This window comes from Puma concolor, chromosome B2, assembly GCF_028749965.1.
Source record: "Puma concolor isolate L17-30 chromosome B2, mPumCon1.1.hap2, whole genome shotgun sequence".
Classification (NCBI taxonomy): Eukaryota; Metazoa; Chordata; class Mammalia; order Carnivora; family Felidae; genus Puma; species Puma concolor.
Genome location: NC_141671.1, coordinates 23464004 through 23481778, shown reverse-complemented (window position 1 = coordinate 23481778; position 17775 = coordinate 23464004). Strand labels below are relative to the sequence as shown.

General features: G+C 36.2%; 1 protein-coding gene across 32 annotated transcripts in view; it reads left to right on the top strand.

The window, feature by feature from the left end:
• FARS2 (phenylalanyl-tRNA synthetase 2, mitochondrial) overlaps nucleotides 1-17775 on the top strand; it is a 626558-nt gene that overhangs the window by 181697 nt on the left and 427086 nt on the right. For all 32 annotated transcript variants that reach the window (XR_015251092.1, XR_015251091.1, XM_086706386.1 and 29 more), the window contains one exon: nucleotides 4300-4459. Coding sequence is in view for 30 of the 32 variants with exons in the window: in XM_086706386.1 (XP_086562512.1) it covers nucleotides 4300-4459 (160 nt within the window). In the remaining 2 variants the exon portion in view is untranslated. The remainder of the gene's footprint in view (nucleotides 1-4299; nucleotides 4460-17775) is intronic.

Sequence of the window (17775 nt, the reverse complement as noted above, 5' to 3'; positions counted from 1 at the left end):
TTTTGATATGAAAGAACCCAATTGCTTCTGCTTGCTGCATCCTGCCTGGTCTACAGGGAGGGTAATGGTGGGACTCTGATGAGCCTAGCACCTCCCGAAGACTGGTGGTGACCACTCAGGATCGGGGTGTGGTGTGCCTTTGCCAGGCTGACCACTAGGCTGCTTGCTCATAATAGCTTCCAGAGCCATGTCAAAGATGATCATGCTGCTGGAGGCCCGGGGAGATTCCAGGGATTCTAGGGACTCCCAACACGGTAGCCATGAACTGGAAAATGGACTTCTTCTATGGATTTTTTCTGAATAAGCGTGATTTCTGTCTTATTTGATTTGTAAACATTGGTTAGTACTGTGTATTCATAATGACTTGCAAACTTGATAATTAATATATCTTTTCCATGTTTAGTGGGTTTTTTTTTTTTTTTGGTTGAGTTTTACCTTTTCTAATTTCGTAATTACTGTGCTTAATTTTTTGTTTCTGCCTGTTATACTCTATTTTGTTCCTTTATTTTTAACATTATTTAAGGTGTGTTTCTTGTAAACAGCATGTAGTTAGTTGGGTCCTACTTTGTGATCATATTTAATGTTTTTGTTCTTTTTTTCTTTTAAGAGGTGAATCAAATCCATTCACGTGTATTGATAATGCCTGATATGTTTGGTCTCAACTCCACAATTGTATTTTGTAGTTATGGTTATTTTATATTCAGCTTATTTCTTTGTCCACCAGATATATTTTGTTTTATTGTGTTTTTCCTTTTAAATTATTTTTTTGCCTTTTAGAAAGATTCATATTTTTGTTTTAATAGTAACCTTTATTTTTACATCTTTTTAAATGTTATTTCACTGTTTTCTTATTTAACTTACTAGTTTGTTTTAAAGTGTTCTTTAAGTATTACTTATCATGTATACAGTAACCAATGTGTATATGTTCAACTTGCCACTTCTCCCTCTCCTTCCATTTCTTGTTCTGTTATTTCTACTTTTGTTTAGTGTCAAATCTACAGTTTTATACATTAATGTGTTATTCATCATTAATGTGGTAGTTTTTCTTTTTTAGTTGAATATTTCCCAATTATGCTGTGCTTGAAGAAAGTTTATTCTTTGCTGAATTCTTCAAAATACTCATTAATGTGAAATCCCCTGTGTTCTTGTATGTTTACAACTTTTTCTGTAGACCTGATGATCAAAGGCCAGTGTTGCTGGATATAAAATTCTTGGTCCATACTTAAAAAAAAATTTTTTTTATTATTGAGTTGTCTGAAAACGTGGCTGCATTGTTGCCCTGTTTTGTATGTTGTTTTCAAGAGTTTGATTTGAGTCTAATTGCTTTGCCCTTCTAACTTATTTGGTCATTTTGCCTGGAGGCCTAAGAGATTTTTCCTCTTTATCTTTGAAGTCTGGTAGAGTTTTTCCCAGGATATGTCTTGTGTTTTGTCCTCCTAGGTGCATTTTCTCAGATGCTTATTTTATCTGGTGCCCATTAGTCCTGTTCCAGTGTTTTGTTTCTCCTCCTTTAGGGACTTCCAATTATATATATGTTATTCCTTCTTTGCATGGCTTCTATTTCCACCACTTTCTCTCAGACTTTTCTTTCTTCACCTCATTGTTCTTATCTTGGTTGTCTTCCTGCTTTTATTTAATGCCCCTTATTAAATCCTCATTGAGGCTGTTACCTCCTGCATACTTTGCAATTTAGACTTCCATTCTGAGATAGTTTTCTTCTATTTCCTTCCTGAGTTCAGTCAACTCTCTTTTCATTTCTTCCTGCTTTTCATACAGTTTTGTTCTTAATTTTTGGGTTTCTGACTCAAGCAATTATTTGTACTCCAAATGCTTGGTTTAGTGTATTAAATTTGCTTTTCAAGTAGTATGTTACCTTCTCCTTTTTCTTCTGCTTCTGCTTCTTGACTTTTTTTTTGGGAGGGGGGAAAGGATTAGATTTTCATCTATTGATCTGTTTTGAATGGTTTTCTGATTTTCTGGGGTAGGGGGTAGTAATAATTCTCTGTAGCTTTATTTCATTTTCTTCTGTTACTTTTTGTGGGTTTTGGTTGTTTAGAGGAAATTATAGTTGTCTGGTGCCCTCTTCTGTTAGTGTGGCGAAGTGTAGTCTTTAGTGGAATTTTTTGTTTTGGGTTTTTTGTTTGTTTTTTGGTAAGGTGGGTTGGGAATAGTTTTATAAATCCTCTTAAGTTTTTAGATTTGCTTTATTTTATGGAGTCCTAAGTTTTCTCTTTTGCCTCTTTTACTCTTCCCCCCTCAGTTGTCAAAGGATGTCTTTCATTGTTTTCACCTTCTTCTCTTCCATTGTAACCATGCCTTTGGAAGAGTGTCACTTTGACCTGGGCTTGCTTTTCAGTCCTTTTCTTGTGGTCCCTAGTCACATCCCCTAGAATAGTCATAGCAGTTTCACACTTAAGGTCACTTCCTCTTTCTGGTGGCTATTTTAGATCAAACTTAGTACCTCACTACTTCCCCTGTTCTCTCTTTCCCTCAATTTTTCTCCCCCTTACCTTTTTAACTTACAATCATTTTGAAAGTTGGGCATTGTCTGTTTTGTAATGAAAGCATGGTGTTTAATAGTTTTATTTGTTCTTTTTGTTGTTCTAAGTTACTGTTAAAGTAAGTGTTGAAAGACATAGACTTTGGCAGCTGCACTGTCTTCAGCTCTCATAGGACTAATTTGAGTTATAGGATAGTAGAATCTTTTTCTGAGATTTTCATTTGATTTTGCTGGCACTTAGAGGAGTTACCAGTCTGTAATTGCCTTAGTCCATTTTCACAGCCTGAGGTTCTCTGTCTTGCCCAGGTAAATGTGAGCCTTGACTATAAGTTTGACAAGAACTGATTTACTATTGTATTCATCCTTATCATGAGGAAGTGCTTTAGGGCTGTTTATTTGATAACCCAACTTGGTCAGATACTGTGGGCTTTTTACTTTAAACTTACTTGTCATGGTAAGCTGTCATGACCAATGTTCACCTTTTCAGTTGATACTTGGAGATGCAGATATTCTCAGTGTTTCTCTCTGGCTTATGCTGGGTTTTGTTTTCTGGTTTTGTGCTTTCTTGTAGAATTTTAAGTAATTCCTCTCTATTGTGTTACTTCTATACTTTTAAGAATTTTTGTATGTTTTAGTAGAAATATGAGGAGGTTTGGTTCTAATTATTCACCCCAATGTTACTAGAAACAGCAGTTGACTCAGTTTTTTTAAATTAAAACATTAAAAAAAATTATTTCATGGGACATTAGGTGGAAAGAATAATAGATTCATTTGCTCAGTTCTCCATCTTTAGTCCTCTCCTAGCTGAAGATCTATTTTGTTAAAGATGGGGACACTTTATTTTGTGGTAAAGCAGCTTATGACTAATAATAGCTGTGATTAATAATGAGGATTGTCTCGTATGGTTTGCCTCCCTTCTTGTCTGTAACTTTATTTTTTTCCTTGGGTCCTGAGAACAAACTGAGGGTTGATAGGGAGTGGGGGAGAGGGGAAAGTGGGTGATGGGCATTGAGGAGGGCTTTTGTTGGGATGAGCACTGGGTGTTGTATGGAAACCAATTTGTCAATAAATTATAATAAAAAATAATGTTGATTGTGATGATAATCACATTTTTTTTTAGGCATCGCAATGTGCCAGGTACTCTATGCTTTTCATATATTATTTTAATTATCACAAAGTATCTTAATTTAGTATTATTATTTCTACTTCACAAATCATTACCCAAGATTTCTTTACCATAACACTTGCCTGTGTTTACCTGGATAGTAAATGGCAAAATTATGTCCTGGGTTTTGGTGATAACAAGGTTAAGCAAAGCTCGGCATACTTCCTGACTTCATGAGCATTACAGAATTTAATTTTTGGATTATACTTTCTTACCTAGTCTCAGGTCACACTGTAAGGACACTGTAGGATGTAGGGATATAATTTTAGAGTCTGAAAACCTGATTCAGTGGTATTTGTATTAGCACTGAGGATAATGTCTGTTTTGAGGAAATGACTATAAATTAAGCCAAACTGAAATGAAGAGATGAGAAAAGATCATAACAGTGTTTTTTAATTCCCTAAAGACTCTCCATAACATGTGGCATAGTGCTTTGTTCAGAGTTGGTACCAAATGAATGTTAATTCCAGTATGTTGATTGGCTAGAAGACTTAATGGATTTTATTCTCATATTATGTTTTTTTCATGTAGACTGACCAGGATACTGTTATTTATTTATTTATTTATTTATTTATTTATTTATTTATTTATTTATTTATTTTACTTTATTTATCTTATTCCTCTTGATTTGCAGTTATTTACTGGCATAAAGGATGGAGAAAGCCTGCAGCTCTTTGAACAGAGTTCTCGTTCTGCCTGTAAACAGGAGACACATACCATGGAGGCCACAAAGCTCGTTGAATTTGACCTTAAGCAAACGCTTACCAGGCTTGTGACACATCTTTTTGGAGATGGTAGGTACTCATCTGCCTTTGTCTTCTGGGAGCTTAAATATTTAACAATTACCATCTTTCTGAAATCATTAAGGCTAGTTATGTTGGGGTGCCTGGTCAGCTTCGTCTGTAGAGCATGTGAGTCTTAATTTCAGGGTCATAAGTTTAAGACCCACGTTGGACATGGAGTCTGCTTTAAAAAAAAAGAAAAAAAGGCTAGTTGTGTTTAGATTTTTTGGTCTAAGTTGTGGCTTAGTGGTTCTGGTCCTCAGTGAAGTAGAACTTACAGATTTGCTGGTTCATTTCACTTGTGGAGCCAGAGGACATGAAAATGGAATTAGCTTGAGAAGGAAAAATGATTACAACCTTTGATAAGAATGAGAATGGATTAAGATCAGTGCAGAGAAAGTGTATAGGTTGATTAGTGTTATTCTTTTACCATACTATCATTAGGTCAGACTTGGATTGATGGGGCAAGATTCTCAACCATGTGAGTGGGCCCAGTGGAAAATTTTGTATGTTGACATACAGATTACTACTATCAATAGCAAACAGGTTAACAGTGAATGTCCTGGAGGAAGAACAGTCTTTTTAAGACCTGGATTCTCACTTCAGTCCTTGCTCTCCGTTATATCTCCAGGATAACCTTTTGTCTGTGATGCCCCCAATCCCTCTCACTATTTCTAATTTACTTGAGATATTATTTTGCTTATTTTTAGAAAGATGTAAAAAGAAGGTTAGGGGAATTTAAAAATTTTTGACCTGTATTTGAAAAGATGTTTAGAAGACAGAAGCCTAGCATGGTTAGGATTCTGTTTTATTCTCCTACTATTCTTTTTTTAAATTTATTTTTATTTTTTATTTTTGAAAATTTACATCCAAATTAGTTAGCATATAGTGAAACAATGATTTCAGGAGTACATTCCTTAATGCCCCTTACCCATTTAGCCCATCTCCCCTCCCATAACCCTTCCAGCAACCCTCAGTTTGTTCTCCATATTTATGAGTCTCTTCTGTTTTGTCCCCCTCCCTGTTTTTATATTATTTTTGTTTCCCTTCCCTTATGTTCATCTGTTTTGTCTCTTAAAGGCCTCATAGGGGTGAAGTCATATGATTTTTGTCTTTCTCTGGCTGACTAATTTCACTTAGCATAATACCCTCCAGGTTTATCCATGTAGCTGCAAATGGCAAGATTTCATTCTTTTTGATTGCCAAGTAATACTCCATTGTATATATACCACATTTTCTTTATCCATCCATTCATCCATTGATGGACATTTGGACTCTTTCCATACTTTGGCTATTGTTGATAGTGCTGCTATAACCATGGGGGTGCATGTGTCCCTTTGAAACAGCACACCAGTATCCTGTGAATAAATGCCTAGTAGTGCAATTGCTGGGTCGTAGGGTTGTTCTATTTTTAGTTTTTTGAGGACCCTCCATACTTTTTTCCAGAGTGGCTGCACCAGCTTGTATTGCCGCCAACAATGCAAAAGTGATCCTCTTTCTCCACATCCTCGCTAACATCTGTTGTTGCCTGAGTTGTTAATGTTAGCCATTCTGACAGGTATGAGGTGGTATCTCATTGTGGTTTTGATTTGTATTTCCCTCATGATGAGTGACGTTGAGTATTTTTTCATGTGTCGGTTCGCCATCCGGATGTCTTCCTTGGAGAAGTGTCTATTCATGTCTTTTGCCCATTTCTTCACTGGATTATTTGATTTTTGGGTGTTTAGTTTGATAAGTTCTTTATAGATTTTGGCTACTCACCATTTATCTGATATGTCATTTGCAAATATCTTCTCCCATTCTGTCGGTTGCCTTTTAGTTTTGCTGATTGTTTCCTTTGCTGCGCGGAAGCTTTTTATTTTGATGAGGTCTCAGTAGTTCATTTTTGCTTTTGTTTCTCTTGCCTCCGGAAACGTGTTGAGTAAGAAGTTGCTGCGGGCAAGATCAAAGAGGTTTTTGCCTGATTTCTCCTCGAGGATTTTGATGGCTTCCTGTCTTACGTTTAGGTCTTTCATCCATTTTGAGTTTATTTTTGTGTGTGTATGGTGTAAGAAAGTGGTCCAAGTTCATTCTTCTGCATGTCGCTGTCCAGTTTTCCCAGCATCACTTGCTGAAGAGACTGTCTTTATTCCATTGGATATTCTTTCCTGCTTTGTCAAAGATTAGTTGGCCATATGTTTGTGGGTCCATTTCTGGGTTCTCTATTCTGTTCCATTGATCTGAGTGTCTGTTCTTGTGCCAGTACCATACTGTCTTGATGATTATAGCTTTGTAGTATAGCTTGAAGTCTGGGATTGTGATGCCTTCTGCTTTGGTTTTCTTTTTCAAGATTGCTTTGGCTATTTGCGGTCTTTTCTGATTCCATACAAATTTTAGGATTATTTGTTCTAGCTCTGTGAAGAATGCTGGTATTACTTTGATAGGGATTGCACTGAATATGTAGATTGCTTTGGGTAGTATTGACATTTTAACAATATTTGTTCTTTCTATCCAGGAGCATGGAATCTTTTTCCATTTTTTTGTGTCTTCTTCAATTTCTTTCATAAGCTTTCTATAGTTTTCAGTGTATAGATTTTTCACCTCTTTGGTTAGGTTTATTCCTAGGTGTTTTATGGTTTTTTGTGTAACTGTAAATGGGATCGATTCTTTGATTTCTCTTTCTGTTGCTTCATTCTTGGTGAATAAGAATGCAACGGATTTCTGTGCATTGATTTTATATCCTGCAACTTTGCTGAATTCATGAATCAGTTCTAGGAGTTTTTTGGTGGAATCTTTTGGGTTTTCCATATAGAGTATCATGTCATCTGTGAAGAGTGAAAGTTTGACCTCCTCCTGGCCAGTTTGGATGCCTTTTATTTCTTTGTGTTGTCTGATTCCAGAGGCTAAGACTTCCAATACTATGTTGAATAACAGTGGCGCGAGTGGACATCCCTGTCTTGTTCCTGACCTTAGGGGGCTCAGTTTTTTCCCACTGAGGATGATATTAGCATTATTTCTCCTACTATTCCTACAAAATTTTAAGGAACAGCTTTATTGAGTTATAATTGATATAAAATAAACTATACATGTTTAAAGTATACAGGCTAAGTTGACATACAGTAAAGTAAACATATTTACACACTCATTAATTTTGACGTATGTATATACTCATGAAACCACCATCACAGTCGAGGTAATGAACATGTTCATCACTCCCAAATTTTCCTTCTGTACCTTGGTAATCTCTCCTTCTTGCCCTTCCTTACATTTCCTCACCCTAGGTAATCATTTTTCTACTTTCTGTCACTATTGATTAATTTATACCTTCTAGATTTTTATAAATGGAATGCTATGATGTGTACCCTGTTTTTTTTCCCCTCTTTTTGGCCTGGCTTGTTTCAGTTACCATAATTATTTTAAGATCATCCATGGTGGAGTGTATATTAATAGTTCATTTTTTTTTTTTATTTAGCAGTATTCCATTCAATAGTTTATTTATTCATCTACTCATTGATTGAGATTTGGATCATTTCCAGTGTTTTGCCATTATAGGTAAAGCTCTATGCAAAAGCTTTTTATATTCATGTACAAGTCTTTGTAAGGATGTATGCTTTTATTTTGCTTTGGTAAAAGCAGTGGAATGGCTACATCATGTGGTAGTTGTCTTCTAACTTTCTAGGAAGCCACTAAACTATTCTCTGATGTGGTTGTACCATTTTATATTCCTTCCAATAGTGTATGAAACTTCCAGTTGCTCTGTGTCTTCAATGATAATTGATGTGGTCAATCGTTTTAATTTTAGACATTATAATAAGAGTACAGTGGCATGTCAAGTAAGCATTCAGCATATATAAGGAGGTCCTCCAAATAAATAAGCAAAAGTCAACCTAAGGGAGAAATGGGTGAACATTTCGTGAAGGTGACAAATGGTGTAGCGAGAATGACAAATGAACACATGAAAAGACGTTCACCCTTATTAGTACCAAAGAAAAGCAAATGAAAGCCACCAGTTGTTTATTGTCATTTTTCATGTGTAAAACCTAAAAGTCTAACATTTGTAAGTGTTTGCAATGACATAGAAAAACAGATTGTAATACAAAGTGCACGCCTTATGTGGGAGTCTTAGTTACCATTCCCCCAGCTGGAACTTGAGTGCTCCCTTACGACTTTTAATTGACCTCTATGTTTTTGCACCTCCAGATTTCCCTACCTATGTGCGAGTTCAATTTATATTTATAGAGATTCTTGTTATAATTCATTAAGCCTCTGCTGCCCTATTTTAGCAAGGTTTGTTAGAATATCTCAACTGCTGGATGCCTAGTTCATGTAATATTTAAGAAACCACTAAATAATCCTATATATTCTTCATATATATATGTATTTTTAAAAAGAGAACATCAACTTCATGCTAATGTCTTTTTCTAGGAGGTGAAAAATCATATAGGGAGGAGGTACAAACCAGGCTTCCAAGTGTGTTCATAATGTTTCATTCAAATTAAAAAGATATGAAGTTAAATATGACAAAATGTTTTGATTTCATAAAACTGAATGGTGGGTACATGGATATTTGCTATTTTCTATTTCTGTTGCTTGCTATGCAATATTTTGTATTTAAATAAAATAATGTAGTAGTGAAACAAGTTTCAGAGTGAGATTGTTGATAGGAAAATCCTATTATAGCCAGCTTCTCTTTACTTCCATGATAAAATAAAGGACTTGTGACATTTTTAGCAGTAATATTATCTATTTAACACTGGAACGCAGGAGAGATGGACTGTGTTGTTTAGGCCATTTTCAAGGCAAGTTAGGGTAGAAGGGATTGTAGTATTTGAGGGAGATCATAATCCTTCTCTAGTCGCTTTACAAAAAGGTTCATGATCATCTGACTTTTCCCATTGTCAAACTATGGAAAGAATCGTTTTTAGGACCCTCTTTATTTGTGCCTTGTGACACATTTATCTCATCAAAGGATTTGCTGTTGGTGAGGTTCAGAAACTGCCTCCTGGTTAGATAACTGAGTGGTTCTAAACAGGCAGGTAGCCTCCTTTCTTAAATGCCAGTATTTGTGTTTCTCCTACTTTGTTATTTTTTATTCTTGTCTTCCCCCCTCACCTTGTTTAGGCCTCCCAGCCCCTTCACCCTTCACCTGGATAATTCTTATTTATCCTCTAGTGTCTACTCATGTGGCCTCCGACCAGGAAGCTTTCTGGTGCACAGGCTGAGTCCCGAAGCAGACGCTCTTCTGTGTGCTCATCTAAACTCTCTTTGGGGCTGGGTTTTTATTTTTCTGAGCAGGGTGGACTCTTGGATTTCCAGCACATTTCAGGCATCACAGTTCTAAATAAGTTAGACATAATCTCTGCTTTCATGGAGGCATGAATCTTGACCCCTCTCACAGGGAAATGCAAAGTGTCATGACAGCACATAGGAGAGGGACCTCCCCTGAGATTGAGCATGTGCTCCAGGAGAGCTTCCTGGTTGGAGGACATCAGGGCTGACTCTAGTCATTGAGAGTAAGCAGATAGTGGTTATGGCACTAAGGCATGAAAAATGCACAAGAAAGGAAGAAAAATGGTTAACTGAGAAATCTCATGTCCACTGAGAAATGGTAGTGTGCAGAAAAATTAAACTTAAGTTCTCTTTCATCCACTTTAAAATCTTAAACAGGTCATTTAGTGCTTTAGGCCCCAGTCTTCTAATTCTTAAAAGCCAACATAATACTGGTTTCCCATGAGAATAGAATAAAATAACATATGTGAAAGGTGCCTTGTAAGAAGAAATGTTAAATAAATGTGTAAATATGAAAAATAATGAAGGACTAAGGAAAGGGAGAAAAATTAAAACAAGGCAGTAAAAACAGGGATTTTTATGAGGAAATATTATACAATCAAAGAACAGTAGTTATGGTTGATTTGTCTTTATTTTGTCTAATGAAATGAGATGTGATTTTATACCAGACTGACATAACAGTCGTATTGGGGTTGATGGAAGCCTTAATGTCCTCTCTGAACACCAGCAAATATTTTAAAAAGAAAAAAAAATGTTCTAGACCCTCTGTAGATTATAAAACCTTCCCAGGGACCTTGGAACTTTGCATCCAGTGCCGGATTTCCTTTATGTTTTTATTTTTAATATTTGTATTTGAATGCCACTCAAAATTGTGCTTTGAGGCAAAAGTTTCCAGGTAGCAATTTTCCTCATAAAAAACCACTTCTGAAGTGTACGACTTTTCTGAATATTAAAATAAGAATATTAACTTTTGAAACAGCAGTGAAGTTGTTACTTCTCTATTTCAGGCAAACATTTTCTTTATTTTTAAAAACCTATTGGCCTTGACTTTTAGGTTTTAGATTTCATTACAGATCAGAGGTACTGTTTTATAAATCTTCAAATTTACTTTTTGTTTATAAGACTGAGTTCGCAGAATTGTGGAATGGCATTGAAGTAAAAAATCCACCTGCTTGGAGAATATATGTTGTTCAGTGCACTAAAGTCTATCTGATAAAAGCCTTTTATTTTTTCTTTCCTTCCAGCTATGAGATCATTTTTAACCCCATTCACCCAGTAGCCAAATACCCTGAAAATCCTTAAAGATGCATCTTACCTAGCCCCGGTGTATCTTTGCCATGCATATTGCCAAGGGAGCCGTCTCTGGGAGTGAGCTTGTCCCCAGGTGTGTTTGTATGAGTATAACATCTGCTAAGATTCTTCTCAGGGTAGATGTTAAGCAGGGTGGGAAGGTGAGCCAAATCCAGACCCATTTTATGAACTACAAGGGCGAGGGGGTATGTATAAGAGAAAACAGGTGCTGTTTGCTCTCCTGGTGTTCACACTGAATCTTAACTACTCCCTCAAGACTCTTGGCTGTTTCTTCTGCACTCTGAACAGAAGTGCCATGTTATTACACTGGGCATTTCAGAGGGTCATTTAATTTTTGGGGGGGAGGTCTGCTAGTTTCTGAAAAATACCTTGGTAAACCATACAGGTACAAACAACCTGGGTGTCATTTAGATTACTAATAGTTTTAATTATGATAAGTGACAGTGATAGAGATAATAATTAACAGTGTCAAATGCTGCACAAGGATCTTTTTGTTTTGACCCACATCTATGATTATAATCTCTGTTCTTTTTAGACAAGGGAACCTAGACACAGAGAAATGCAGTACCGTGAAGTTCACATAGTTGGAAATGTTTTGAGCCTGGGTTTTAGCCTAATCAGCCTGACTTCCAAGCCCATGTTAGAGGTAGGCTCTTTTGAAAAGATAATATTTGTGAGACTGTGAATATTTCTGAGCCTTACTCTGGCTCTTATTGCTAGCTCAGGGTAGAGCCCTATTTGCCACATCAGACTCAGTTCTATTATAGACACCAAAGATCATTTAAAAACTTCAAATTCCATCTTTCTTTAATTAGTTAATGAGTAGTTACTACCTTGGCGCCCCTCAGAACTATTTAGTGACTTTTGATGTTTGTGCTTATGGTCTAAGCTTGCATTCCCCCTTTTTTGATGTTGTTATTAATATCATATTCCTTTGTTCTTGAAAAGCAAAATTAAAAATTAGAACATACTATTTCCTTGTGGCAATTTATTGTTATTACAGCTGCTTTAGTTCAGGTTTTTTTCCCCCTGCCTCTCCAAAGCAGTTTATTATTTTCTGTTAACATTTCAATTGTGCCAGCATCCTAAGGCTAAGAGAGGTTTCCAGTTTAGAATTAGAAAGGAATAAAATAACCCTTTAGATTATTTTCATGCTTGTGGCATTTGCTGTCATTTTAAACATTTCTAAATTGTTTCTCCAATATTTTGTATCCTATTTGGCCAATCATTTCTTTCAGAGCAGCTAAGGTGGGGGTTTAGGATAACTAACGTTTTAGTTTCACCCTCTGTTCCATAGGATTTACAGGCCTTCTTTGGTACAGTCTTGCTAAACATTGGATTTTCCCTTTAGAAACCATTGGACTGTAGCACAAGTTAGATTAACTAGTCTGAAGAAGAAACAGATTGTGTCCTTTGCTGTTGACTAGATATGTTGCCGTGGGCAAGTAATTTATCTTTTGTTTAAGATAAAAAAGACCTGTGATGGTCATTGAGATACATGTCTTAGGATCCCCTCCAAGGATCCTCCTGATGAGAGTGCAGATGGCCTCCAGCTGTCAGCTCCTTTGGGGACTGCCTCAGCTTATAGGCAGACTTGTTGCCCCAGGAGATGCCTTTCCCAGGGCTGCCCACATCCAAAGACTGGTTGTGGCAGAAATAAAAAGGCCCAGCATTTTGACCCACTACCCCACTATCCCACTATAGGGCAGTCTTGATGGGCTAAGCACCAGAGCTATGTAAGGCTTTGTTGGGCCTGACTGCAGCTCATTGACTTCTTCTGTTCCAACCTGTTGCCACCTTCTTCTTCCATAGGTATTGATACCCCCAAAATAACCTGCTTGTCAACCCAACGTACATGTTGTCCCATCCAACCAAAATATCCTAGGGCTGTGTATCGTGTATGTTGACTTAGTCAAGAGTGAAGTCACTTGTAATGGTAATGAGGATACCATATCTTTCATATCTTTTCACATTTTTCTCTATCCATGAATCCCTGTTAATATAACTGAAGTGAAAGCGATTGAGAATAGTAATTAGGTTTATAGTGGTTAGTTCTACTTTGTTCCTAAAATTGAATCAAATTAAAATATTAAAAAAAAATTAATGTTTATTTATTCTTGAGAGAGAGAGACAGAGAGACAGAGCACGAGTGGGGGAGGGGCAGAGAGAGAGGGAGACACAGAATCCAAAGCGGGCTTTAGGCTCTGAGCTGTCAGCACAGAGCCCAATGTGGGGCGCGAAATCACAGGCTGTGAGATCATGACCTTTCTCACTGAGCATAATTATCTTGAGATACTTCCATGTTTCAGCATGTATTAATGCTTCATTCTTTTTTACTGCTGACTTGTGTTATATTGTACAGACAGCTCACAATATGTTTATCCATCTAGGTGGATGGACATTTGGGGTGTTTCTAGGTTTTGACTGTTACAAATAAAGCTGCTATAAATATTTGTGTTTAGCTCTTTGTTCTTCTTCTTTTTTAAAATGTTTATTTATTTATTTTGAGTGGGAGAGGGGCAGAGAAAGAGAGGGAGAGAGAGAATCCCAAGCAGACCCCGCGCTGTTAGCAAAGACCCCAGTGCGGGGCTCGATCTCATGATGTGAGATCATGACCCATGCTGAAATTAATAGTTGGCTGTTTAACTGACTGAGCCACCCAGGTTTAGGTCTTTGTATGGGCATATATTTTTATTTCTCCTGTGTAAATATGTAGGAATGGAATGGCTGAATAGGAGGTGTACATTAACTCTAGAAGAGACTGCCAAACTGTTTTTCAAAGTGGTTGAACCATTTTTTATTTCTGTTAGTAGTATATGATAGAAGTTGCTCCCCATCTTTGGCAATGCTAGGTATGGTCAGTCATTTTAATTTTAGCCATTCTAATAGGTATATAGTCATACCTGATTGTGATTTTAATTTGCATTTTCTTTTTTTTTTTTTTTAATTTTTTTTTTTCAACATTTTTATTTATTTTTGGGACAGAGAGAGACAGAGCATGAACGGGGGAGGGGCAGAGAGAGAGAGAGGGAGACACAGAATCGGAAACAGGCTCCAGGCTCCAAGCCATCAGCCCAGAGCCTGACGCGGGGCTCGAACTCCGGGACCGCGAGATCGTGACCTGGCTGAAGCCAGACGCTTAACCGACTGCGCCACCCAGGCGCCCCTTAATTTGCATTTTCTTAATGACTACTGGCGCTGAGCATCATGTGTTTATTTGCTATCCATTTATGTATTCTTGGGTGAAGTTTCCAAACCTTTTTCCCATTAAAATTTTTTAAATTGATTTTCAAAGCTTCTTTATGTATTCTGCAGACAAGTCTTTTATCAGATATGTGATTTGAAGATACCCGCCCCCCCCCCCCCCATTCTGTGCTTGTCTTTTCATTCTCTTAATAGTGACCCTCAAAGAACAGAGGTTCTTAATTTTAATGAAATTTAATTATTTTTTTTCTTTTATGGAATATGTTTTTCATGTAGTTTCTGAGAAATCTTAACTACCCCAAGGTCATAAAGATTTTTCTACTCTGTTTTCTTCTAGAGGTTTTATACTTTTTGGTTTTATTTTTAGGCTTGTCATTATTTTGAAAAATTTTACATATGGTATGAGCTATGGATTATATATTTTTTGCATATGGATATCCAGCACCATTTGTTGAAGTAACCATGCCTTCCTACCTTTGTCTAAAATCACTTGACTGTATATGTTTGGATCTATTTCTGGATTCTATATTCTGTTCCATTCATCTATGATTGTCTATCTTGATTCAATGTTACACTTTTTTCATTATAGTAGCTTCATCATAAGCCTTGAATTTAACCTTCCAACTTTGTTCTTCTTGTTCAAAGTTGTTTTTTTCTTTAATTTTTAATGTTATTTATTTATTTTTGAGAGACAGAGTGCAAGCAGAGGAGGGGCAGAGAGAGAGGGAGATGCAGAATCTGACGCAGTCCCCAGGCTTTGAGCTGTCAGCACAGAGCCTGTTGTGGGGTTCGAACTCATGAACTGCAAGATCATGCCCTGAGCTGAAGTTGGACACTTAATGAATCACTCAGGCACCCCTCAAAGTTGTTTTAATGAGATTATTTGCATCAATGTGATTATCTGTGTGGTTGAGTTTAAATGATCATTTTGCTATTTGTTTTCTATTTGTCACATTTGTTCTTGGTTCTTTATTTTTTTCAGCTTTGCTTTCTTTGGATTAATTGTAGAGTTTTTACTATTTCATTTTATCTGTTTTGTTTGACTTAGTAGCTATAACTTTTTGTGTTATTCTAGCAATTACTTTATGGTTGATAGTATATACCTTTAAGTTTGCATAGTCTATCTTCAAGTGATATTATACTACTCATGTATAGTATAAAACCCTTGCAACAGTAGACTTTCATTTCTCCCTTTCTGGACTTTGTGCTATTGTTGTTAATGTATTTTACTTATATCGGTGTTATCAACTGCTAAATACATTGTGGTTATTTTTGTTTAAACAATTGATTAGCTTTTAAGGATATTTAAAGAAAAAAAGAAAAAAAAGTCTTATATTAACCCAACTAGTTACAGTGTGCATTGCTCCTTCTCTAGTTTCTACCTGGTATCATTTTCCTTCAGCTTGAAGGACTGTCATTAATATATTTCATAGTCTCGATCTGCTAGCAGTGAATTCCTTCAGCTTTTGTCTGTCTGAAAAAGTGTCTACCTTGTCTTTGTTTTTGAGATATTGTCATTGAATAAAGGATTCTAGATTGACAGTTTTTTTGTTTTAGTTCTTTAAAAATATTGTTTCTCTCTTATGTGTGTTTCTTGTAAGAGATCTGCTGTGATTTTTGCTTTTGCCTTTGTTCTTCTATATATAATGTGTCTTCTCTTTGTTTTTGAAATTTTTTCTTTGTCATTAGATTTAAGCAATGTGGTTATGATTTGCATAGCTGTAGTTTTCTTTAAATTTTTTTGTGCCTGAGTTGGTTGAGCTGGGATTGATGGGTTTATATTTTTCGTCCACTTTGAGAAATGTTGGTAAATTTTATTCTTCGTATTTTCTCTATCACTTTCTTCCTTTGTGGACTCCAATAACATCTATATTTGGCCACTTTAAACTTTTTCAGAATTCATTGGTGTTCTTTTCACTTTTCTTTCTATTTTGTTCCTTTTTTTCTCCTTGTATGTTTCCTTTTGGATACTTCCCATTGCTTTATCTTCAAGTTCACCAATTATTTTTTTCTGCAATATCTAATCTGCTGTGAATTCCAGCCAGTGTTCCTTTCTTATTCACCCCATTCATTTGTTTCAGTGAGTGCCTTCTTTTGTATTTTCTTTGTCTCTATTTAACATTTTCAGGCTTTCCTGGAACTTATTGAATATATTGAATACTACTATCATACATACTTTAATATTTTTTTTCTGCTACTTCTATAGTCTGTGTCATTTGTTGATGAATTGCTATTTATTTTTTCCTACTGTTTTCTTCTTTTTTGCATAATAATTTTCTAGAAAATGCCAGGCATTGTTAATTTTACCTTGTAATGCTTTCAGTATTTTTGTATTCCTCATAGTATTCCTGAAGTTTGTTCTGAGATTACTTACAAATACCTTAATCCTTTTTGTTTTTCCTGTTAAATCTTGTTACACAGGGTCCAGGTTAGTTTTTTTCCCACAACCAACATAAGACCCTTCTTAGTACTGTAACTGATAACCCATTGATTATTGTTTTCCACTTGGCTGTTGGGAATTGGCAGTATTCTTGGTACTTGGAGTTCCCAGCATTATTCCCTCTAATGTTTTTGTGTTATTTGTTCCCTGGCCTTGTGTAGATTTAAGTACTGATAGTATTCAATTTAATACTAAAATTGTGGGGTTTTTTTCAGATCTTTAGAGTTCTGTATGCAGCCCTCTTCTCTCCCTCTGTTCAATGAATTCTACTTAACCCTGACTTGTACAGATTCCCACTCTGTCTCCTTAGCTTGGGAAGTCTTCTGGGCTCTTTCTGTGTTCATCTCTCCAAGGACAGTATTAGGGCTCCCCTCTCACTGATCAGTGTCCTTGGTTACCTGATGTCCAATGTTTTACGTGGCATTGGTTTTTATTTGTTTTTAGTTTTTCATGTGGAAAGGTAAAACTGATTTATCATTATTCCACCTTGTCCAGACATGGAGATCATTCTTTTTCATTTGACACTTTGACTTCTCCTTTTAGATATATATATTCTTTGACTTATGATGGGTTTACATCCTGATAAGCTCATTGTTAGTTGAAAATATCCTAACTAGAATATGCATTTAATTCACCTACCCTGCCAAACATAGCGTAGCCTCACCTACTTGAAATGTGTTCAGAACACTTACATTAGCATACAGTTGGGCAAAATCAGCTAGCACAAAGCCTATCTGATAAAAAAAAGTCTTGAGTATCTCATGTAATTTGTTGAATACTGTAATGAAGGCGAAACACTGAATGGTGTACATGTACAGAATGGTTGGAAGTGTGTGGGCTGTTACCCTTGTGATCACATGGCTGACTGGGAGCTGTGGCTTGTTGCTGCCACTGCCCAGTAGCACCAGAGCCTGGGAAAAGATCGAACTTCAAAATTCAAAGTACAGTGTCTAGTGAACGCATGTCGTTTTCAGTCTGTCGTAAAGTCAAAAAATCATAAGTCAAGGACTGTCTGTACTTTCTTCTCCATTTGTTCTTTTACACCTCACTGTCTTCATCTTTCTTTTTTTAATTTTTCTTATTCCTCACTCATCACTTAATCTGT